Here is a 24,652-nt window from a genome sequence, read left to right on the forward strand (position 1 = left end):
ATCTGATTTCACTTTCACGGTCTGGTGTCATACTAAGTCTGTCTTCCGCCGACATGGAATCCTGATTCATACCCTCGTTTGGTTTTGGCGCAATCCGTAGTTGGTCATGTGCAACTTTCTTGGGGCGCCCGCGTCCGTTTATCTTTTTTACCTGGTATCGGTCATTTGGTAGTATTTTCCAAATAACATAGGCGTCCGGGTATTTCAGATCAAGTCCAATTTGGCACCTAGGGTTAGACTTAAATAAAACAATATCTTCTTTTTGGAACCTCTTCACCTTGGCTTTACCTTGATCAAATCTTGCTTTATCTTGTTTTCCTTGTGTGTCAATTTTCTTTTGTATATAACTATTTAGTTTATTTCGATTTACTGTCCCTTCTTCTTCGTCAATTAAGGTTACTAATTCTGGTGGTACTGCACATTGCCTTCCAGTGAGGGCTTTTATTGGGCTCACATTTGTTGTTTTGTTCTTGGTACAATTTATTGTTAACTGAAGTGCTTCCAATCCCTTTTTCCAGTCTTGGGTTTCGTAATTGCGGATGATGGTTAATCCATTTTTTACAACAGACATCATCCGTTCTACTTGTCCATTGGCTCGACTAGCTCCAGGAGCTATAAAGTGCTGGTGGATGTTAAAGATTTTACAAAACGCTTCAAATTCGGCTTTAAAGGCAGTGTCTTGGTCACTAATAATTTGTCTTGGGGCCCCAAATAGAGAGACAATATGTTTTAGAGCGCACAGCATTGAGTTAGCAGTCTTATTAGTCGCATAGGTCAAGGTCACAAATTTAGTGTAGGCGTCTATTATAACGACAACATATTCATACTTGTTGTTTCTCTTGGTAAGATGACCAGTCATGTCTATATGAATGGTGTCGAAGGGAACGGGTCGCTTTTCTATGGGAAACATTTCTATTTGTTTGGCCCCAGAAGGACCTTTACTAGTTTTGCAAATAACGCAATTGTCTATAAATCGTCGTACTGTTGTCGACATTTCAGGGAACCAGTAATTCTCACGAATTTTGCTTAAAGTCTTTTCCCATCCGAAATGTTTTAGGGCGGTGTGATAGGCGTTGATAATGCTCCATTGATATGTTTTCGGAACCACCTTCTTCCACTTTTTGCATCCGGGTTCTTGCTCGTCATTACAGTGTTCTAAAATAAGTTTATTCAAGCGGAAATCACTTATTTGATCGTTGTTTTCCAGCTTCTTTATAATTTTGGCTAACTCTGCATCGCGCCTTTGCTCAACTTTTAACCATGTATCAACATTTTGCGCTAAATTAATGCACGCTTTAGGATAGCGGCTAAAGAAATCTGCATGTTTCATTCGGCGTCCTTGGCGGTATTCTATTTTGAAGTCGTATTGCTGGAGAAATGACCACCATCTGTGGATTCTGGGTAAGAGTTCGCGTTTGCTTGACGATGACTTTATGGCGTTGCAATCGGTAATGATTGTAAAGGATCTGCCATAGAGGTACTGTCGAAAATGTTTTACTGCTCTTATTATGGCAAGTGTTTCCAACTCGTAAGAGTGATAATGACTCTCTGGCTCAGTCGTTCTCATACTCATATAGGCAACCACATGTTGTTGGCAGTTCTGTAATTGAATGAGGACAGCCCCTAAGCCAGTGCTGCTGGCGTCTGTATGCAGTTCAATAGGAAGTCCTTCTTGGAAAATGGTTATGACTGGCGATGAAGTTAAGCGGCGAATTATATCGAGTCTGACACTTTCACATTCTGCGGTCCATTGAAATTTTACACCCTTCTTAGTTAAGTTATACAGTGGAATCAAGCGTTCAGAAAAGGATGGTATAAAACGTCTAAAGTAGCCGGCCAAGCCACAAAATTGACGTACTTGTTTAACGTTTGTTGGTACTGCAGATTTTTCTAAAGCCTCTACCTTGCTTGGGCTTGGACGAACCGTACCATTCGTGATTAGATTTCCGAGATATTCAATTGATGTTTTAAAAAACGAGCACTTCTTTGCATTCACTGTGAAACCAGCTTTAGTCAAAGCTGCTAAAACCTTATCCAGAGTTTGCAATCCTTCGGTAAATGTTTTGCATTTTATTAACACGTCGTCCATATAGACCAATATGTAATCCAATAAAGGTCGTAACGCTGTGATAATTGCACGCTGAAATACGGCCGGTGCGTTCATCAGTCCGAACGGCATTCTTACGTATTCGTATAGGCCATCTGGTGTAATGAAGGCAGTCTTTGGTACAGAGTCTTCTTTAATTGGTATTTGGTAAAAACCTTGAGCCATATCTAAGCTGATGAAATAGGTAGCGTCTGATAATCGATCGATTTGATCGGAAATTATAGGAAGTGGAAACTTGATAGGGATAGTGTTTTAATTAAATTCTCGATAGTCAGTACACATTCGATCCTCACCATTTTTCTTCTTAACGAGAATTACAGGGCTGGCATAATCCGAAGTACTTTCTCTAACGATTCCGTTTAGCACCAAATCGTTAATAATTTGCTTCAGTTTTTGACGCTCAACTGGGGCCATACGATAAGGTCTTCTAGACACTATTTTCGTTGGATCTTTTAACTGGATGGCCAAACTTCCCGTCGTGACTTGTTTTTTCGGAATACCAGTAGCGAATCCCTCAGCATATTTTGTTAAAACTATTTTCAACTCACGTATTTCACCTGCATTGGTTAAATCAGTGTCTAGGTTTCCGAAGGGGTCTTCAATTGCTTCAATGTTTGAAATAGTTGATTTCCTTACTACGGTAGCGCCCGCTTCAGTAACAAGTACGCTTAAACCTGTACCTTTTACTATTTCTGCTCCAATTAAAAGACCACAAGGTGTTTCATGGTCTTCCACAACGTGGAAGGCAATTTCTACAAAAACGCCATTTATGTCACATGTTACGTTAATTTTCTGGCAAGAGAGGATGGGGACGCTTTCACTACCAATGCCTTTCAGCATCAGGGTACAATCTTCACGTTTTCCAGGGATTGATTGGCTAATTGAACGACCAACTAAGGAACGTGCTGCCCCACTATCGTAGAATGCGATAAATTTTTGATTATTTATATTAACTGCCATTGGTGTTAATATCCCATCTTGTTCTCCGGCCAAATTAATCTTTTCAGCTTCATCTCCCATCTTCTTAAAACAGGTAGATTCAGTGTGGCCAATTTTATCACAGTAACTGCACTTGCGCTTTGGGCGTTCTGTTTGGTTCGAGGATTCGTTTATATTAGTTGTACTCAGCAATGGTTTGGGATTGTTAATCATATTGACATCGTTGTTACAATATGCTTGTCGATGCCCAGTTAATCCACACTTGAAACAAACTACAGCATCTCTATTGTTCCTTAATCTCGGTCGCTTAGCAGGTGGTTCACCATGTCGAAGGTCTCGTTGTCTTATTGTAGCTGCCATTGAAATTAATTCAGGAACAGAAGAACATTTACTAGACAACAGACGCAAACGAAGAAACTCATTGTCTATGCAGCCAATCACAGCTTCCACAGAATCTTTATCTTTGTCCCCATTGATGATTCGTTTCCAGATATTCCAAGCTTTGGTAATGGATTCAGCTGGGTTTGCCATATCGAATTTAAAACTCCTCAGCTTCAATATGTCATTTGAATACCGTGCTTCGGGCTCAAAAGTTTGTATTAACGCTTCTCGCATATCGGTCCACACGGGTGACTTTACTAACCATGTATCCCCAAGAGTTTTGGCCCGACCTTGCAATAAGCCAGCTATTTTTGTACATATTTCATAATCGGTCAGCTGCCAGTGATCTTTTGCCCTGTCCACGTGCTCGCACCAATCTCGTACTGGTACTTCGCTATCTGGATTAAACGATGCTATGTAAATATCACTTAGTCTTGGTCGCTTGGTTGGGGTCACAGTCTTGCTAAGCAGTCCTGCAAGGAACTCACGATTAGCTTGCATACTTGATTGCTGTTGTCGCGTTAGATTATCCATAATGCCGGCCAATGCTTCCAGCGCCTGGTTCGTGCTCAAATTATTGCCACTCTCTTCAAAGCGGGCTGGTTTGGCCTTGGAGGCCAAGTTTATCCGACTTCTGATTTCGGATGGAACCGAGATTTTCTGTAGAACTGGTGAAGGAGGATCACGACCCCTAGGGTCAGCCTTTCGGTCGTCAGTTTCTGATTGCTCGGACATTTCCACAAACAAAACTTCAGAATTTGAGTTGAAAGTACTTTATTATATTAAACTGATTAAGTAAACAAAAGTAATTAAACAATAGATCACGTGTGAACCGTGTCACAATTCGGAGGTGTTTACGGAACGACGACCTCGATAAAAGTGCCGGCAACTGCACTGCGCATGTTTTTATATCGTCCACTTCGATCCCACCTCCCGTGAATCATGGAAGGGCACAATTTTGTTTGAGTGTGCATGAATAAAACAACTTTGCTTATTCACCGCCGACAGACACTACAATATTGTAACCCCATTACTTATAAACATTGTAAAGTGTAGTTACGCAATGTTTTGTCTTCTTTCGCAAGTCAAATAACTGATGTCACAGATAAAACATTGTAACGGTCCTTACCTTTGTTGCGCTTTAAGTCTATTTGCTACAAACTGCAGCAGTGCTGTAAGTTCTATATTGTGCTTTTTGAAAGCAGCGGCCGAGAAAGCGGCAAGCGCTTGCAGCGCTGGTGGGTGAGCTGCGCCGGCCGTTCCACGTCGCGACGCAAGCGCTTCAACGAGGCAGTAGCCTAATACGTCTAATGACAACGACGTCAGATACTTTAGAGATTCCACCACTGGTCCAATGAGGTTGTCATACGATTGAATCTATAAAAAACACATAGCATAGTGTAAACACGCGATGGAAATGAAACTTGTGTTACAGTAATTTCATATGTGCCATATATTTTATTAAATTGATTAGGATTTTTATAAATACGCTTATAATTGTTATTTAATTAATAAATAGTATCCAAGAAACAATTAAAATTATATTTGATTAGCAATCAATGTTCATTACATTGAGTTGGTGGGTATTTTGATGTGTTTGCGATACATTGTGGGTATTCAGTCCTACATGGACTCGAACGATGCAAGGATGCCTCCCGATGTCTTATCACTTGTTTCAATTTTATTGCATACACAATTATGTGGGATTTACACAGGTATATTTTCACACTTTTATGCACATGAGTTAATCCTCCTACGGCTAATTAGACTCGCACCCGATTTTTTCCTGCTGAACTCAGTAATTACATTTTTTTTCCCTTATGTAAACATTTGAAAAACAAAATTAAATTCTTTGTAGAAGTTTGTATTTAATTAGCGTGATAATTAATTTCTGGCTCTGTACCTCTAAGATTGACACAAGTAATACTGCTTTAAATATATAAGATAGGCAATAATAGTGTACAATTCTGATGAGAACAAAATCATTAATGAAACCTTTTAAATACATACAATACTTCAGTTTTTTTTTGTTGCCCGGGTTCTTCATTTGTGTTTATAACCAGGTTTTTATTTATAATTCAGTGGGAACAGTATGATTTCCTTGTACGTATAAAAAGAAACCTATGTTACTCTCTGTCTTTTCAACTAACTCTATGCCATAGATCAAGTTTATTAGTTACTTATTTAGGGCTTGAAGGAAGAACAAGAACCACTCTTTCGCATTTGTTATATAAGTAAGGTTAACACGACTTGTACTATATAAAACGAGATCGAAATTGCAATCAAAAGAATATACTAATCTTACCTGCAAAAGCATATAGTCAAAAAGAAAAGCAGGTGCTGCATGCGACAACTTCCCTATAAGGCGGCCTTGGGGCTTGATGTTTTCCTTAGAAACACGTTTCATAATGTGTTTAATACGTTGCAAAGAGTTTCCTCTTACACGCATCAGCGATGGTATCCGTTCGCCGGATTCGTTTTTCCAGCGAGCATAGATGCAATATCTGAACAGGAGGTGACATGAATTACAATAACAGAAAAGTCACTTTGGATTTTACTTTTCTGGCAAATACTAAGTTTGAAGGACATTTGCCCATGGACAGGCCCTGGATTTGGCGTCGTCAAAAAATGACTGATATGATTATTTGTTTTTTCTTCAATTATATATTATATTTCAATCAATTATATATTAGACATCAATTTAAAAATTACAATACTTTTTGAGTAATAAAAATGATTATATTTATTCAATTGACATTTATTCAAACTTCAAAATTATAATAAAAATTTAAGTACTTAGTTGAATTCTAGAAACGAGTTTAGAAAGCTAGAAATAAAATATATATTTTATTGTAATTATACATAGTATAACTACAATAAAATGTACATGTTGTATTGTGTTATGTTGTTATTGTAGCTATATTATGTTGTATTTTGTTTCTTTAATATCATTTTTCCTTAAAAAAATAATGCAATAATAAATACTAATTACGATATTATTTAATAATAAAAACGACTACAACAATCGATTGTCAAAATAGTTAAAACATTCGACTGGTTGCGGTTATGTTGTTTTTGTGTTAGATCATAGACAATAATAAGATATAACCTCAATTTTAACAACTTAAGAAGATTTAAGAAAGAAAAAAGATTTTTCTCAAACCTGGGTGAATAAATCAAAATAGTTTGCAGAATTTTGAAAGATAATTGTTTTTCTACGTAATAAAATTAAAAACTAGTGGGTTTAACATAACATAATGTCATCAGGGGCCCAAGAAGGCTTCTTCGAAACTGGGCAACGCCCTTTGAAAATATATTATCAAACCATTACGAGCCCACTACAGAGCACAGGTTTCTTCTCAAAATGAGAAGGGATAAGACTAGTTCACAGCGCTCACAAAGTGAAGATTGGTAGACTTCACCTTTGAGATCTTCTAAAGAACACTCTCATCCGTAAATGTGTTTCACAATATTCTGCTTTGTTAAAATAAATGATATTTAACTGCATATAACTTTAGGAAAGTTAAAGCCTTACCTACTGGGCTGTCACTGCTAAACTATTATACAATCTATTTAAATCTAAATGGCTTCACGGGAATAATGCACAAAATAAATATTTACCTGCATTGATAAGGATATAACTTAAGCAATGTGTAAACTTCCTCGGCCATGCAACAGTTGCCCTCCATTAAAGTAAGTGCAGGCAGTATAGCGGTGTCTAAAACAGTTAACGCTTCATGATAAAGAGGGTCACCATCTAATGATCGCGCTGTTCTTAGAATACGAATTATCTGAAACAAAGTAAACAAGAATCATACAACAAAAATATAAAGATGGTAAGAGATATGGAGTGCCAAAAATTTTGTACAAATTTCTCTATTCAAATAGTATTCAAAATTTATTTATTTTTGTCATTTAAGTCAAGTAGGCCTACTATAAGCACTTTTAAAACTACAAGTATGCCTGTTTGTAGTTAATCTACTAACAGTTCGGAAGGCAGATTCTACTGAGAACAAGCTGGGAAGGAACTCAGTAGTTGCTCTTTTCTTAAATCATATTACAATTTAACAATCATTGTTCTGTGGACAGCAGTTCTCTGCTTTGCCTCATAGCAATATCCTGTAGGACAAAACACAATGAAACACAAAATAGATAGTACGGTTTTGTACAAATTCCACAGGAACATTTTCCCTGGGATATGAATAGTTGCTTAGTTCAGGCGTGAAGGAAGGACAAACAAACAAAAGCACTTTTGCATTTATCTTTTAGTTAGGATTTAATTCAATGTGTTTGAATTATATTGCTCACCTTATACATTAATATTGCGTCATGGTGAAGAGATGGTCCAAGGAGTACAATTGCTGGTATAACAGTTTCTTTCATGCTTTCAAATGTCTTACAAGCTTTAGGTGCCAAAGGCGATTTTAGTGGAGGGACTGGCTTTCCTATTATTTTAGGAGCAATACGACAATGCCTGAAAAAGATTAGAATTTAATAACTTCTTACTTTTACTGTCATTACATTAGGAAACAAAAATGTAATCCAGGTCAGGTACCAATATTTATAAACAAATATAAATTGACTTATTGTGAACTGGACTTGAATTAAACTTATAACTTTCATAGAAACCATAAACAGAACATACCTGAAAAAATAGTAAACCTAAAACCAAAATGTCCTATAAACCTTCAACTTAGACATTAATACGCCTTAAAACTAAAATACTTAAGACTAACAGGTAGTTAGAGATAACATTATTAAAAAATGGACAGGTCCATCAAGGAAGAACAAAGATAAACCAAAGAAAAAAAGGGTTGATGCTATCATTCACACAATACAAAAAAGGAGTGGAAAAAAACAGAAAAGTTTTTTGAGAGCTTCTTTTATGTGCAAGTAGTAAATAACATATTCCATCAATATTAATAATGGAAATACCAGCCTTACAAAAATATATTTGCATTTTTTAGCCTAATTATTAAGGTACTCCCTTTTAATCCAGTCCTGCAAAGCTAGCATGGGCAGGAGACAATTATGTCCCCGGGGAAATAAAAATGTATCTTCCCCCACAGCTTTATCAACTCTCGGAGCACTGGCACATAATAATATATATGTAATATAAAACGAAGTAAACTTCTCCTATTCCCTTTTCCCATGCTTTAGCAGGTTGACACGTGAATTATATTCTCTGTCAGGGAAAATCGAGGGATATAATTTATGTCTCCTGCCCGTGCTAGCCCTGCTGGTGTTGCTTTTCATTGGGTAGGATTGTTGTTAAGCATAAGCTCATGTGATTAAAAAAAGAAAAGACAAATTCTTACTTTCTATAAAGTGGTTCCACTAATGCATGCAACATTGTGCAAAGAGCCATTGCTGGTCTTGGTGCAACACTTGTAGTTGGCAGGCGAGCAGACAGTGCAGCAAATTCCTTCCATGCTGTCACTTTAAGAAGTGCTTCACAAAGCACCAGTTTTTGATTACTCCAATACTCCTATGGAAGAGATAACAAACTAATAGATATATATTTTAGACTAATATTTCATATTTTGTTTTTGATTCATCATCAAAATTAGCATCCTATTAACTTCCCACACCTGGGCACAGACTTCCTCACTCATGGGAGAGGTTTTTGGTTTTGGTTATTTGGACTCAACATGCTGCTGCATAAGAAGGCTCAGAGTGATTCTGAGCCTTCTTATGGGCCTCATAAGAAAGCTCAGAATCACTCAAGATGGAAATGAGCAATGTTGGGAGTAACTCTACTTGATCAAATCAGAAATTTGGAAGTCCGTAGAAGAACTTGAGTCACCAACAAAGCTCAGCGAGTTTCAAAGCTGAAGTTGCAAGTGGAAATGGACGGGGAATAAGCTCAGAGAACCGATAGATGGTGTTGGAATGGCGACCCCGCAAAGGTAAACGCAGCGTTGGTCGGCCCCCATTGAGGTGGACAGACAACATCAAACGAGAAGGTGGGAGCCGCTGGAAACAAGCGGCCCAGGACCGTGGATTTTGGAACTCTCTGCAAATGATCTATGACCAGCAGTGGACTTCAATTGGTTGAAGTGATGATGATGATGATGCTGCTGCAATACAGGTTGGTGAACTTTAACCATTACCAACTTCACATAATAACTAATTGACAAATTAACACGCTGCCAGAGCAATGGGGGTTGATAACATCAATTTCCTGATAGGATGGCCTGGGAAGACCATAAATCTGGGGCCAACGTGGCTATCAAACCCAGGACTTTGTGATCCCATACTTCAAAGAGCTGACACTAGACAAACAAGGCAGTGTTTTTAATTAATTAGTTCAAAAAAAGTCCACTGTTGTCTTAGTATACTGTATGTATGAAAATCTTCAGCCTTCAGATGGAGTATAAAAATCCTAAACTATTCACTTATATTTTTAGTTAATATTCTTAGATATTGACAACAGTACAATAAGCAGTTTTTTAATAAACCACATTTTACCTGAGGATCAGCTTTCTCCTCAATGAATTCTGCAGGTGCATTACTTTGCGGTCCTTTAGTGGATACAATATTAATCTTACGTATGAAATCTTGAACAGCCTTGTGTTCTTTTTCAGCTTCTCTAGCCATGATTGTGTCATCTGGACGCAACTACAAAAAAAGAGGGTTTATAGGTATACATAAAAATTTATTTAGAACATTTTATCATGTTTTAATTTTCATTATACTAATAATAACATACCCAAGGATAGATATCATCGAGGAATATAACTTGATGCTGTAGAAGTAAAGCTATAACAGTCATCAAAGCAGGTGGCTCCTTATAACTTTCTAAAACTTCCATGTTACCAAGTTTAAAACCTAAAACTTCACTTATCACTTGTGGATCGGCCATGTAATTATTTATTAGTGAAATAAACAATTTGTCTAAATGTGGGCGAGCCTCAAATGACTCCAATATTATGTCTAAGACTCTATTTGGGTCCAAATTGAAGCACCCTGAAATGAATAGTTAGTTATACATTTTTAATTAATATGTATTCAGATTTTGTTTAAATAATTACATAAAATAAATGTTACCTATCAGAGACTGAATAATTTCTAAAAGAGTCTTCCATTCTGTATTTTCGGATATTTCTTGATTCAACTCTACTATCAGCTTAGAATATCCTTCACTTTCTTCCCTAAATAAATTAAATTTACGTTGTTTGTAACTGAAAATAAGACATTAATTTAATATAACATAATACTACATTGAAGTTTATAAAAATCTGTTTAATTATACTTACTATAACTTAGTTTTGATTTTAATAAACTTTGTATAGAAATTTTTATTTTTTAACGTGCCTACATCTTGTAGTGTGTCAATCTCTAAACGTTCCTTTAATAATTTGTCAGATATAAATGATTCTAGTTCTCTCACTAAATAACAAAAATTACTGCGTTCTTCACTTTGTACTTCTAGAGATGTTTCTGCATCTAACACACACACAACATCCAGTAGTATAGATGGTATGTCTGCATGTAAAACCTAAAAAAACAATATTTTTAAAAGATTGAAAGGTAATTTGATTATCAATATTTAAACTTAAAATCAATTGATATCCTATACCAAGGCCTATGAAAAGACATAATTAATGTTAGCAAACTTAGGTTTGCACAAAAGGGTAAAGAACAGTATTTGCACTTTTTGCACTTAAACTTATCTCATTTTGTTGGCCACAGTTTAAGATTATGTTTCCATAAATTAAGAATAATTTACTTAATTAATTAATTTTTTTTTTTATTTATTTTTTTTACTTTTTTTATTTTTTTTTTTTTTTATTAATAATAATTTACTTACAATCATGTCTCTTAGAACAGATATAACTGAATCTTTTTTTAGGAGTCCTCGTAGGCCACATAGTAGCAAATCATAGATGTTTTGAGATAACCCTGATAGTTTATCAGATTTGGAAAATAAAGGACTCTTTGCTTCATCTTTAATAAACTGTGTCACTGATTTTAAGCTGAAATAAATTGGTTTAAGTATGAACATAATTTTTATATTAAACAAAATACAAGATTTTGTTGTTGTAACAGAGGTTAAATATTATTTTCACAATACATTGTTTAATATGATCCAAGCTAAAATGTTTGAATCTTTAACAGAAATTTATACTTTGATAACCACCTATTATAACACTTTCACCTACTTTCCATTAAAACCAGGAATTTTTATGTAATTAATTTCTGCAACGCTTTTTGGTTTTGATCATAATGACAGTAATGGTAGAGATTTCACTAATCGAGATTACAACCATCTATTATACGAAATTTACAAATTGTTTGTTGACATTATAACCTAATAAAATTATTAACAGTTAACTTAACAGTAACAATGTTTAACATTCCGATTAGGTTATTGAATTGCTGTGCAAATAAATTGAATCTTAATTTTAAATCAAAAAGTAACAAAAAAAATCAACATGTGGTGAATAACAAAATGATATAGTAAACATGAAACTCACAATTGTTCTCGTCCCAATTTTTCCCAGGCTTTACAATAGTCCGATACGAATTTTGTAAACGTACCCATGTTGATAAATGGGTCTTATATTTATTTTCACAACAATATCATACGAACAACATACGCCGCAGCCATTTCCGAAAATAAAAAAAAAATTAATCTAAAATACAGGCAACACAGCACACAGAAAAACATAGACCAAAAACAAAAAGTATACAACCACTTAACAAGTTTTGTCGTTTAAAAGAATATTGATTTATTATATCAACACAAATGAAACAAGAAACAAAAATGGAAAGTCGGAAACAAACTAAATAAATAATAATTCATATAAATTTACTCAATGAAAAGTTGGGCTTGGTTAAATGAAAAGTCAATAGTAACTTACAAGTTACAGAATAGCTGTGACAAAGAAACCACATTGAGATATGGAAGATTTGGGACCTTTCAATTTTATTAAACGTTTATAGCGTCGTAACAAATCATTATCTTTTAAATGAAATAGTGCAGAGTTTTTTACGTTCTGACCTTTGAATAATGCCGTCAGTGGTAGTGAAGCCACAGCGAACAGCCGCGACCAGATTTATCTCGGGCATACAAACGCTCGACTTTACGTCCGTGACTTTCGTCTATTAGCTAGCACAGTGCAGTCCACAGTTATTATCCAGAAACACGTCTGTCAGTCGCGTCCGATATTTTTTTTCCGTCTTCATAAAACCTTATACTTAACTATTGCAACTTTATCCTACATTTATATTTTGCGACTAAAGCAATTTTTTTCAAAATTTCCTCATGGTTTCGATCTTAGTCGTTAAACGAGCCTTAAACTACTTACGATTAGGTACCTTTAACTTAATATTTATTTAAATTTTTACAGGTTATTTTAGTTTTAGTATAATAATAATAATTAAAAAATCTTTACTGATCAAAAAGTAAATCATTATCAAAATCGATTTGATTTAGGTATTTATCTGCTGTGATGGCTATTTTCTTCCATGTCTGTGGCCAAATTTCTTTGACGCATTTGTAAATGAGCCTAATTCTGTGGTTATTCTAACCTCAAACAGTTGTCAAAAGTCAAAACATTATTTTTAATTGATTCTTTCTTATTTAATGAATCAAAATGCCTTCTTATGAATTAGCTTTGATGTTGAAAGCTATGCCTAAACCAGAGTTAAAAACAACCTTAACGCGAATATCTCATGCCATATTTAACCGTGGTGGTATAATCCGAAATATTGAAAATTTGGGTTTTAGAGCGATGCCCTATAAAACAAGCTCACACAGTTTAGTTCATCGAGAAGCAAATTATTTTGTTTTCAAAATAGACACCGCAACACAAGCAGTTGCAGATTTAAAAGAAGAGTATAGCAGGGATGTGGATATTATAAGACAGCGAGTATATAAAATACCAGATAAAGCGGACCAAACATGTACATTGGAACAAGAGCTCTTACCCCCTGCTTATCGAGAAGAAGTTCAGAAGATGATTGAATTAGGAAAGTCCCAAGTAAATCGGTTTACCTATAAATTTAAATATAACTCTGGACTGGATTATTATCCTTTCCAAAAGTAGTAATTTCAGTATAGTTTTAGTTTAGTTGTATATAAATTTACATAATAAATATAGTTGGTAGTATGAATGGATGCTTTTTATTGACATCAATATAACTATGATATAAGCCATGGATGCCATGAAGAATTACCTAGCAATTATAAAAAGAGTAGACTAGAGTTTCAGTAAATTTATAAAGTGGGTAATCAATTGAACTTTTGATAACTATAAATTCCTATTGGCTATATATTTTATTAAATTGATTAGGATTTTTACAAATATGCGTATAATTATTATTTATTTAATAAATAGTTTTCTAGAAACATTTTTTATTATATTTTATGTAACAACCAATTTTCATTGATGTTGAGTTTGTGGGTATTTTGATATAAACACTACTGCGTTATCAATATACTTCAGTCTTACATGGACTCGAATTATGCAAAGATACCTCCCTGTGTTTTAGTCGTTTATCACTAGATTATTATCTGCCTGTGAAAATGCTGTCAAATTGGTTGAACCATTTGTAAGATTACACACACCTGCATAAACTGCAGAAAAATAGGCCTTATTATTTTTGATATATTATGTTATCTTTATTCCTTTTTCAAAAGTGCCTGTCTGTAGTAAGATCTCTTAGCACCAATTGACTACTGAATAAGTATAAGCATTATGTTTTAAACAAACCTTTAAACTAATTGATAGGTTTTAAAATCATATTCTTTTCCACTGTATTCATCCAGACAAGATCTGACAGTCAAAATTATGTATAGTACAGGGCAATCTAGCAACCATAATGGCCATGATTCCCTAACACATTCCAATTTAAACACAGTCTTTTCACATAATTTTGTAAATTTTGTCTTGTTGAAGAGATGTAAAGAGATGAATTCTGGAAAACTATTAAATATTCTTTAATGATTCTTGTGGGTAAATAAAATGCAAGTAACTTTAGTTTTACATAAAAGTTTAATGTTTACTTAAAATTTCCTGAACATCTTCTAGTTGACAATCTTTCAAAGCATTTTGAAGTGTTGTAATTTCATTATTGTAAAATCTATTCAAAGATAATTTGCACCAATCTAAATACCAATTCTTGACAGTTTCTGTAAAATATGTTTATTTATTGAACAGCCCAATGTCTATAAATATTATGTCTGTCTTGCCTATAATGGCTTTATATAATCTTCAAAGGATATTTTTATCTCATTTAATAAATATTTAATCTTACCAATTAATTCTTCAAAGTTTGTCTCTGCATCATCATCCACTTCTTTCAATATTTGCACGTAATCATTGCACAGAATGTGTTGTGTTTCATCATTCACTGAAAAGTTGTTCAGATCCAAAGACCTAAAAATATTTTAATTTGTTTTCTTAACTGCTCGGTCATAATTATTGTGAATTAAACTTACACGCTTACGCTTAAACAAAATCTACTATGGGTAGGTACTATGACACCTCCTTGAAAATGTATCTTGAATACAAAATTCAGATAAATGCTCGTAATTTTGAGTACTGCAAGTATATTTCAGTTTTCATAAAATTCAAAATTAAATATTCATTGTAATTTGAGATGAACCGAGTAAGAACATGTTTTGCTTAGTAACTGAATACCGAGTTTTATTTGTTTTTATTGTTGGGTTACACAGGCACGGTCACCTGGGCTGGGACCAAGCGGTTAGTCTGCTCCTGCTTCCCCATCAACATGCAAGTACTATGTCTCATGAACATGTCTCAAGTTTCTTTTATGCAAGTTTAGTTAGTCTTGTATACATCCTGTCTTAGTGGTCTTAGTGTCTTTTATGCAAATTTAGTATGTCTCTTATGCGGTTTGAAAGTTTACGGTTAGCTAGTCTCATGTACAGGTCGCAAGTGTCTTTTATGCAATCAAGTACGTCTGGGATACGGTAAGCAAGTGTTTTTTACTCAAGTTTAATATGTCCCATATACGATTCGCAAGTATATTTTATGCAAGTTTAGCATGTCTCGTATACAGTACGCAAGTGTCTTTTATGCAAGGTTAGTATGTTGCGTATACAGGTCTCAAGTGTCAATGATGCAAGTTTTGTATGTCTCATATAAGGTTTGCAGATGTCTCATTTAAGTTTATTACGTCTCGTATACAGGTCGCAAGTGTCTCATACATGCAAGTTTAGCATGTCTCGTACATAAGGTAGCAAGTTTAGTAAGCCTCGTATACATCCTGTCTTAACTGGTTTTATTGTCTTTTATGTAAATTTAGTATGTCTCGTAAACTGTTTGAAAGTGTATTTTATTCACGATTAGGGAGTCTCGTGCAGAGGTCGCAGATGTCTTCTATGCTATAAAGTAAGTCTCGTATACACAAGACAGTGTATTTTATGCAAGTTTAATACGTCTCTCAATTTAGTAAGTCTCGATATAAGATTCTCAAGAATATTTTATGTATGTCTTTTATATAAAAAAATACTATTAGGTATAATTTAAATATGACTTTGTACAATTTATGTACATATAATAAGAAATTTCATGTTATAGACTTTAGCAAATGTGCTAATCCTTCTTATAATTTGTACCGAGATAGATATTACCTATCACACTATTTTAAACAACAGATAGCTGTTTCGCTATCATATTTTTTTACCATAACAGCCAAGAACTTTGCTAAACCAGCTGCTTTTATTGAGCAGTGTAATAGTTTTGACATGAAAGCCTTGGAAATTATTCCAAGTCATTTTAGTTTAAACTAGTTAAGGAGACAACAGAGGTTTTCTCTTGCTTAGAAAAGCAGACAACTGAGTCTCCCTCAGGCATATATGAAAAAAATTATAGTAAGGGGTCGCACAATGTACTATTAAACCAAAAATATAATAAAAAATCTAATTCTAATTATATCAACTTGGTTCACCAAAATATTCAATGTATTAGAGGAAAAGACTTAGAGATTGAATTATTTTTAAATGATTTTAACATTAGCATTTTATGTATAACTGAGCACTGGTTGAAAACCCATGAATATTTGTTTAATTTTGGTAACGACCAGGTTGGTAGTTCGTTCACCAGGGTTACAGCGATTCATGGAGGCTCTTTAATTTTATTAAATAAAAATTTAAAATTTAAAAACAGAAACGATATTGTTAGCCTTTCTGTTGAACGGACAATAGAGCTAGCCTCGGTTGAACTAGAGCAATTTATAATTGTTACTGTTTATAGGCCACCCTTGTCAAACTTTGAACTTTTTGAAAAGGTAATGGATGAAATGTTATTTAAAATATCAAAGTGTAATAAAAAGTTAATAATATGCGGAGATTTTAAACGTTGTCAAATCATTAATTGATATTGTTGCACCCGATTTAGCCTTAATATTTAATAATTGTATAGATTGTGGTGTGTTTCCTGACTTAATGAAACTTAGTAAAATAGTTCCATTGTTTAAATCGGGTAGTACTTATGACCCCACTAACTTTAGACCAGTATCCGTACTACCCACTTTTAGTAAAATCTTTGAAAAACTCATTTTAAATCAATTACTTTACCATTTTCATAAGTATAATTTACTTCATATTAAGCAATTTGGTTTCACACGGGGTCGCTCAACAATCGACGCAGGTGTTGAGCTAATACAAAACATATTTGAAGCCTGGGAGGAGTCACGTGATGCACTTGGTGTGTTCTGTGACTTATCTAAGGCGTTTGATTGTGTTCAACACGAAACGTTAGTTAGGAAACTACACCACTATGGAATTCAGGGTGTAGCTCTAGACTCAATGAGTAACTATCTACGCGATAGAATTCAGAAAGTCGACGTGAATGGAAAACGGTCTAATGGATCAGTTATGAAAATAGGTGTCCCACAGGGGTCTATATTAGGACCATTTCTGTTCCTTATTTACATTGATGACCTTCCTTACCTTGCCAAGGACAAACACGGGATAGTTCTGTTTGCCGATGATACATCACTGACTTTTAAAATAAATCGACGTGAACTAGCTTTTGACGACGTAAACAACTCTGTCGCTAAAGTGGTACAGTGGTTTGAAGCTAATAATTTGGTTCTTAACGGGAAAAAAACCAAGTGTATAAAATTCACTTTACCTAATGTTAAACACGTGAAAACCACTGTACTACTTAATAATGAGGAACTGAAACTGGAGGATACGACAGTTTTTCTAGGAATAACGTTAGATTCTAAACTTCAATGGGGCCCTCATGTAAATAATTTATCGAACAGGCTTAGTTCTGCTGCCTATGCGGTAAAGAAGATACGCCATATGACCGACGTAGAAACTGCGAGACTGGTATATTTTAGTTACTTTCACAGCATTATGTCATATGGAATTTTACTTTGGGGTAATGCTGCTGATATTAGCACTATTTTCGTGCTGCAGAAGAGGGCTGTTCGTTCTATCTACAAAATGGGTCCGAGAGAGTCATTGAGAGATAAATTTAAAGATTTTAAAATAATGACAGTGTATATTCAGTACATATTTGAAAATTTAATGTACGTTCATAAAAACATTTCTAAATTTAAGAAAAAATCTGACTGCAATAATTTAAACATTAGAAGTAAGAATAAACTTACAGTGCAATATACTAGGTTACATAAAATTCATAACTCGTTTAAAGGAAATTGCATACAATTCTACAATAAACTACCAATTGTCATCTTGGAGATGTCTCTTAAAAAGTTCAAAGTTTGTATTAAACGTAAGCTTATAGAAAAGTCCTATTATAGTATAAAGGACTACGTAAACGATAAAAAAGCTTGGGTGTAAATTATTGCTCTAACCAGGTTGCTCTTCTAATAATTTAAAATGACATTGTGAGATGGTGATAACAAAAAAAAAAAAACACCCGGCTAAGTTTGTTGTGGGCTTCTTCTTAGACCAGGACGCGTTTGGAACCCTCGTAGCTTTAGTTTTAAGTTTACGAATGTGGTTATCGCCATCATCTCACTACCGTGTGGTTCTTATGTACGCGTCAAAAGTGCCACCTGTGGGCCTACTTGAATAAAGATATTTTTGACTTGACTTATATCAATTTGGTATGTCTCGTATACGGTTTGCAATTGTCTTTTATGTAAGTTTAGCAAGTCTCGTGTACAGATCGCAAATGTTTTTTTTTGTAACAAAGTACGTATCGTATGCAGTACGCAAGTGCCTTTCGTACTTCTCGTATATTATGTGCAAGTATCTTTTATGCAAGTTTAGAAAGTGCTGTATATGGTTCGCAAGTGTCTTTTATGCAAGTTTAGTACGTCTCGTATGCAATAAGCAAGTGTCTTTAATGCCAGTTTAGTATGTCCGTATACGATCAGCAAGAATGTTTTATGCAATTTTAGTATACTGCTTTTGAAACCTTTTTTACAAACATTCCTGTCTCCACCACAATGTCATTGAACTCTTCACCAGATATTGCTCTCTTTCTAATGAAGGATAACGTGCCTGAGTGTAATAACGCATTTACATTCAGCCATGTTAGTGGCTCTGACGTTATTAAAGCCTTTCAAATAATAACCAATAAAAAAACCAACGACTTGTGGGGCATTTCCATTAACGTTGTCAAATCATTAATTGATGTTGTTGCACCCGATTTAGCATTGATATTTAATAATTGTATAGATTGTGGTGTGTTTCCTGACTTAATGAAACATAGTAAAATAGTTCCTTTGGTTAAATCGTGTAGTACTACTGACCCCACAAACTTTAGACAAATATCCGTACTACCCACTTTCAGTAAAATTTTTGAAAAACTTATTTTAAATCAATTAATTTCCCATTATCATAAGTATGATCTACTTCTCAACAAGCAATTTGGTTTTACACGGGGTCGCTCAACAATCGACGCTGGTGTTGAGCTAATACAAAATATATTTGAAGCCTGGGAGGAATCTCGGGATGCGCTTGGTGTTTTCTGCGATTTGTCCAAGGCGTTTGACTGTGTTCAACTATAACGTTAGTCAGAAACCTACACCACTACGGAATTCGATTATTATTTGCGCGATAGAATTCAAGTGGTAGACGTGAATGGAAAGCGGTCAAATGGGTCGGTTTTGAAAATTGGTGTTCCACAGGGGTCTATATTATTCCTTATTTATATTAATGACCTTCCTTACCTTGCTAAGGATAATCGCGGGATGGTGTTGTTTGCTGATGATACAACACTTATGTTTAAAATTAATAGATGTGAATTAGATTTTGACGATGTAAACAACTCTCTCGCTAAAATAGTACAGTGGTTTGAAGCCAATAATTTGGTTCTAAATGGAAAAACCAAATGCATAATACTCACTTTACCAAATGATAAACATATAAAAACCACTTTACTAGTTAATAGTGAGGAATTGAATCTGGTGGATAGAGTTTTTCTAGGAATAACGTTAGATGCTAAACTTCAATGGGGCCCTCATGTAAATAATTTATTGAACAGGCTTCTGCCGCCTACGCAGTGAAGAAGATAACGGGCATAGAAACTGCTAGGCTAGTCTATTTTAGCTACTTTCACAGCATTATGTCACATAGAATTTTACTATGGGGTAATGCTGCTGATATTGGCATTATTTTCGTGCTGCAGAAGAGGGCTGTTCGTGCAATCTATAAAATGGATCCGAGAGAGTCATTGTGAGATAAATTTAAAGATGTTAAGATAATGACAGTTTTTAGCCAATACATATTTAAAAATTTAATGTATGTTCTCAAAAATATATCTTAATTTAAGAGAAAATGTGACTGCAATAATTTAAACATTACAAGCAAAAATAAACTTGCAGTGTAATATACTAGACTACATAAAATAAGTAGTTCATTTAAAGGAAATTGTATACAATTTTACAATAAATTACCAGTTTATATCTTGGAGATGTTTCTGAAAAAGTTTAAAGTTTGTATGAAACGTAAGCTTATAGAAAAGTCCTATTATAGCATTAAGGACAAAGTCAAAGATTAATAAGATTGGGTGTAAGTTATTGCTCTAACCAGGTTGCTTCTTTGATAGTTTTTAAATGACAATGTGAGATGGTGAAAACAAAAAAAAATAACAACCGGCTAAGTTTGTTGTGGGCTTCTTCTTAGACCAGGGTGCGTTTGGAACCCTCGTAGCTTTAGTTTTAAGTTGACGAATTTATTTATCGCCATCAACTCACTCCTATGCCATATTTTACATGTAATGTACGCATCAAAAGTGCCATCTATGTGCCTATTTGAATAAAAAAATATTTGACTTTGACTTTGACTATATCTCGTATACGTTTTAAGTTTCGTGTGTAGTTTAGTAAGTCCCGTATACGATTTTCAAGTGTCTTTTATGGAAGTTTAGTAAGTCTCAAGTCAATACAGAGGTCGCAAGTGTCTTAATGCAAGTTTCGTACGTCTCAAATTCAAAAATTTTATTTATTTTAAGTAGGCCTAATATAAGCACTTTTGAAACGTCAACTCTATCTGTGTGTAGTGACTCTATCACCGGTTAGGAAGGCAGATTCTACTGAGAAGAAGCCGGCAAGAAACTCAGCAGTTGCTCTTATCCAATATCAACAATTTACACTTTACTTTATTAATTTTAAAATTCATTTTTCTATCTTTTGAGAGATAGAAAAATGAAAGTGGAGCCGGATGCTTACAAAGGTTGCTTTTGTCATTAAGAAATTCATCAATTGTATAGTAACCTCCCTGTAATAAATGTGTTTTAACATTTTCTTTAAACTTATGTATTGGTAGGTCCAAAATTACCTTAGGAATCATATTATAAAAGCGTATACTCAATCCCATAAACGACTTCTGTACCTTTCGCAGACGATATGCAGATGTCACTAATTTATGACCATTTCTTGTAAGTCGACCGTTTATATCCACTTTTTGTTTATATAGACTAATATGTTGTCTTACAAAAACTATATTGTTATAAATATATTGTGCGGCTACCGTAAGTATAACTATTTCTTTAAATTTTTCATGGAGGGATTCACGTGATTTAAGTTATTATATGTGTTTATTGACCATACAGCTTTTTACCCACAAAAACTGTGGAATCTTCCATTTTTAGTGATTCACAATTAATGCCACAAGTTTCACTGACATGGTGTGTTAAATCATTTATATACACCACAAATAGAAAGGGACCCAAAATTGAACCCTGTGGGACACCCATTGACGTAACCGACCCCTTCGACTTAATGTCTTTTATGCATATGTCCTAATGTCCTTTGGGTTCTGTCACTGAGATAAGAGGCAACCAAATTTAGTGCGTTTTAGATACCATCGTGGGCTAGTTTAAGAATCTAGGTTTTATGATCAACACACATTAGAATACTATGGATGGATCACAAAAAAAACACAAATGGCATTCTGCGAAGGTTCCCAGGCATCGTACACATGTTTTAAAAGTTTAGCGCCTGCATCCGTAGTGCTACGATCTTTAGTGAAACCGTACTGCTCCGAATGTAGTAAGTTATTTGTAGGTACACATTGAAGTGAATCAAAAGTTTATTTAATATAATTTTTTCAAAGACCTTACTAAGAGCTGGTAAGATTGAAATGAGTCTGTAATTGTTAATGTCGTTTTTATTGCCAGATTTAAATGGAGGAATAAGTTTACTGTTTCATTAAATTTGGAAAAGTACCTCTATCAACACATTCATCAAAAAGTATGGCTAAGTAAGGGGCAATGACGTCTATAATGTTAGATATTACTATTACAGACATACCCCATAAATCACCTGTTTTTTTTCAGTTTCAACAACTTAAAATTATTTATTATATCATATGCAGATATATGTTTAAAATTCAATAAAACGTTGCACTCATTAAAGTTGTTCCTCATTTAACTCTGAGCTACAGTAGGTGAAGAATTAAGTGAATCAGTTAACAAAATAGGATCATTCTCAAAACAGTTTTTAAAGGTACTTGTAACCTCACTGTCGGCGGTTACTAGATTTAGCTTTCCCAGTTTCATTATTAACAATTTTCCAGGTTGTTTGTACTTTGTTATCCGATTTTATTATTTGATCCTTAAAGTATAGCGACTTAGCATGAAAGCAAACGTTCTTAAACGTTTTAGAGTACTTTTTTAAGGAGGAAAGCTATAGTATAGTTATATTGTTTTTCACTATAGAGATCATACAACTTATCTCTACTTTTGTATATGCCAATAATAGCCCAATCGCTAAACTTTAATTTTTTTATTTAATCTTTATTTTTATAATTTAATATTTTGTTAAATTCATTTTCTATAGTATAAATTAGCGTACCATAAACGCTGTCGGTATGACCGTTTTTAAAGACAAGGGCAGGAATTTTGGATAATATTTCAGGTGAAATATCATCTAAAATTCCTACGATAACTAAGAGCAAATCGATACGATTCAAAGGTTTGAATCGTATCAATTTGCTCTTACTTCACTTCACTTGACGATATGTTCATCTTTGTTTATATTATTCAAAGCAGTAATTTGTTGGTCACAATGATTAATCTTAAGTTGTTTATTATCGACTTACCTAAGATATCTCAGTCCCGTATCGTGTCTCGTCTCGTATACTATTCGCAAGTATCTTAGATGCAATTTTAGTAAGTCCCGTATACGGTTAGCGAGTGTCTTTTATGCAAGTTTAGTAAGTCTTTTATACAGGTCTCAAGTGTATTTTATGCAAGTTTAGTGCGCCTCGTGTATAGGTCGCAAGCGTCTTTTATTCAATTCAGTATTTCTCGTATACAGTACGCAAGTACCTATCCTTTATGCAACTTTAATACGTATTTTGTACAGATCGCAAATGTCTTATACAATTTAGTAAGTCTCGTATAAGATCAAGTATCTTTTATGCAAGTTTAGCAAGTCTCATGTACAGTTCGCAAGTGTCTTCTATGCAATTAAGTACGTCTCGGATTCAGGACGCAAGTTTCTTTTACTCAAGTTTAGTACGTCTTGTATACCATTCACAAGTGTCTTTTATGCAAGTTTAGTATGTCTCGTATACCAATCGGGAGTATCTTTTATGCAAGTTTAACAAGTGTCTTTTATGCAAGTTTAGTACGTCTCGTATAAAATTCGCAAATATCTTTTATGCAAGTGTAGCCAGTCTCATGTACAGTTCGCAAGAGTCTTTTATGCAAGTTTGGTACGTCTCGTAAACGGTTCGCAAGTGTCTCTTATTCAAGTTTAGTATGTCTCGTATACGATAAGCAAGAATCTTTTATACAAGATTTGTATGGCTCGTATACGATTCGCAAGTGTCTTTTATAAAGTTTATTAAGTCCCGTATACGATTTGCAAGTTTAGCAAGTCTCATGTACAGTTCACGAGTGTCTTTTACTCAAGTTTAGTACGTCTCGTATACCATTCGCAAGTATCTTTTATGTAAATTTAGTATGTCTCGTATACGGTTCGCAAGTGTCTTGTACTCAAGTTTAGTACCTAAGTCTCGTATACCATTCGCAAGTATCTTTTATGCAAGTTTAGTATGTCTCGTATACGGTTTGCAAGTGTCCTGTATGCAAGTTTACTACTCGTACGTCTCGTATACGATTAGCAAGAATCTTTTATGCGAGTTTAGTAAGTCCCGTATACGATTTAAAGGTGTCTTTTATGCAAGGTTAGTCAGTCTAGTGTATAGGTCGCAAGTGTCTTTTATGCAATTTTGTAAGTCTCGTATGAGATTCTCAAGTATCTTTTATGTATGTTTTGCAAGTCTCATGTACTGTTCGCAAGTGTATTTAATTCATGTTTAGCGAGTTTCGTGTACAGGACGCAAGTGTCTTTTTTGCTAGTTTAGTACGTCTCGTATTCATATCTCAAGTGTCTTTTAAGCAAGTTGAGTATGTCTATTATACGGTTCGAAAGTGACTTTTATGCATATTTAATACGTGTCGTGTACAGATAACAAGTGTCTTTTTATTCTAGCTTATAAATTCTTATATACAGGTCGTTAGTGTCTTTTATGCAAGCTTAGTATGTCTATTATACTGCTTTAAAGGTCTTTTATGCAAGATTAGTACGTCTGTAGGGAAACTGGTAACTTTGTATACTATATATTGTGTAGTACCATTCTATCTGACTCATACTGTTCCGAATAACTTGGTATTTAAACTGAGTTATTCGGTTGACTAAGAGTGATTAAAAAACTGCCGAGTATTTGCAGTAACGAGTTATAAACTGTTACTCGGCCCATCACTAAATTTATAATAAATCATTTTCTTCTATCTCATTTTCTTGTCTGATGTT

General features: G+C 34.2%; 3 protein-coding genes across 9 annotated transcripts in view; 1 reads left to right on the forward strand and 2 right to left on the reverse strand.

Moving 5' to 3' along the window:
* LOC120623894 (THO complex subunit 2) overlaps positions 1–12,053 on the reverse strand; it is a 33,499-nt gene extending 21,446 nt beyond the window's left edge. For all 3 annotated transcript variants that reach the window (XR_005658737.1, XM_039890180.1, XM_039890179.1), the window contains exons 1-11: positions 11,908–12,053; positions 11,241–11,406; positions 10,687–10,928; positions 10,478–10,611; positions 10,140–10,396; positions 9,899–10,048; positions 8,746–8,915; positions 7,736–7,901; positions 7,049–7,218; positions 5,733–5,931; positions 4,557–4,804 (exon numbers count right to left, since the gene is read on the reverse strand). Coding sequence is in view for 2 of the 3 variants with exons in the window: in XM_039890180.1 (XP_039746114.1) it covers positions 4,557–4,804; positions 5,733–5,931; positions 7,049–7,218; positions 7,736–7,901; positions 8,746–8,915; positions 9,899–10,048; positions 10,140–10,396; positions 10,478–10,611; positions 10,687–10,928; positions 11,241–11,406; positions 11,908–11,975 (1,970 nt within the window). In the remaining variant the exon portion in view is untranslated. The remainder of the gene's footprint in view (positions 1–4,556; positions 4,805–5,732; positions 5,932–7,048; positions 7,219–7,735; positions 7,902–8,745; positions 8,916–9,898; positions 10,049–10,139; positions 10,397–10,477; positions 10,612–10,686; positions 10,929–11,240; positions 11,407–11,907) is intronic.
* Positions 12,054–12,947: 894 nt separating this feature from the next.
* Positions 12,948–13,549, forward strand: LOC120623819 (probable 28S ribosomal protein S6, mitochondrial). The gene has a single exon (XM_039890076.1). It carries the CDS (start codon positions 13,030–13,032, stop codon positions 13,480–13,482), a length of 453 nt encoding a protein of 150 aa, XP_039746010.1. The 5' UTR covers positions 12,948–13,029; the 3' UTR covers positions 13,483–13,549.
* Positions 13,550–14,417: 868 nt separating this feature from the next.
* Positions 14,418–24,652, reverse strand: part of LOC120623616 (Bardet-Biedl syndrome 7 protein homolog) — a 29,561-nt gene continuing 19,326 nt past the window's right edge. For all 5 annotated transcript variants that reach the window (XM_039889685.1, XM_039889686.1, XM_039889684.1 and 2 more), the window contains 2 exons: positions 14,693–14,814; positions 14,418–14,567 (listed from right to left, as the gene is read on the reverse strand). In XM_039889685.1, coding sequence (XP_039745619.1) covers positions 14,431–14,567; positions 14,693–14,814 — 259 coding nt within the window. In that variant the 3' untranslated portion in view covers positions 14,418–14,430. The remainder of the gene's footprint in view (positions 14,568–14,692; positions 14,815–24,652) is intronic.

The sequence above is a fragment of the Pararge aegeria genome, chromosome 5, assembly GCF_905163445.1.
Source record: "Pararge aegeria chromosome 5, ilParAegt1.1, whole genome shotgun sequence".
NCBI classification, from domain to species: Eukaryota; Metazoa; Arthropoda; class Insecta; order Lepidoptera; family Nymphalidae; genus Pararge; species Pararge aegeria.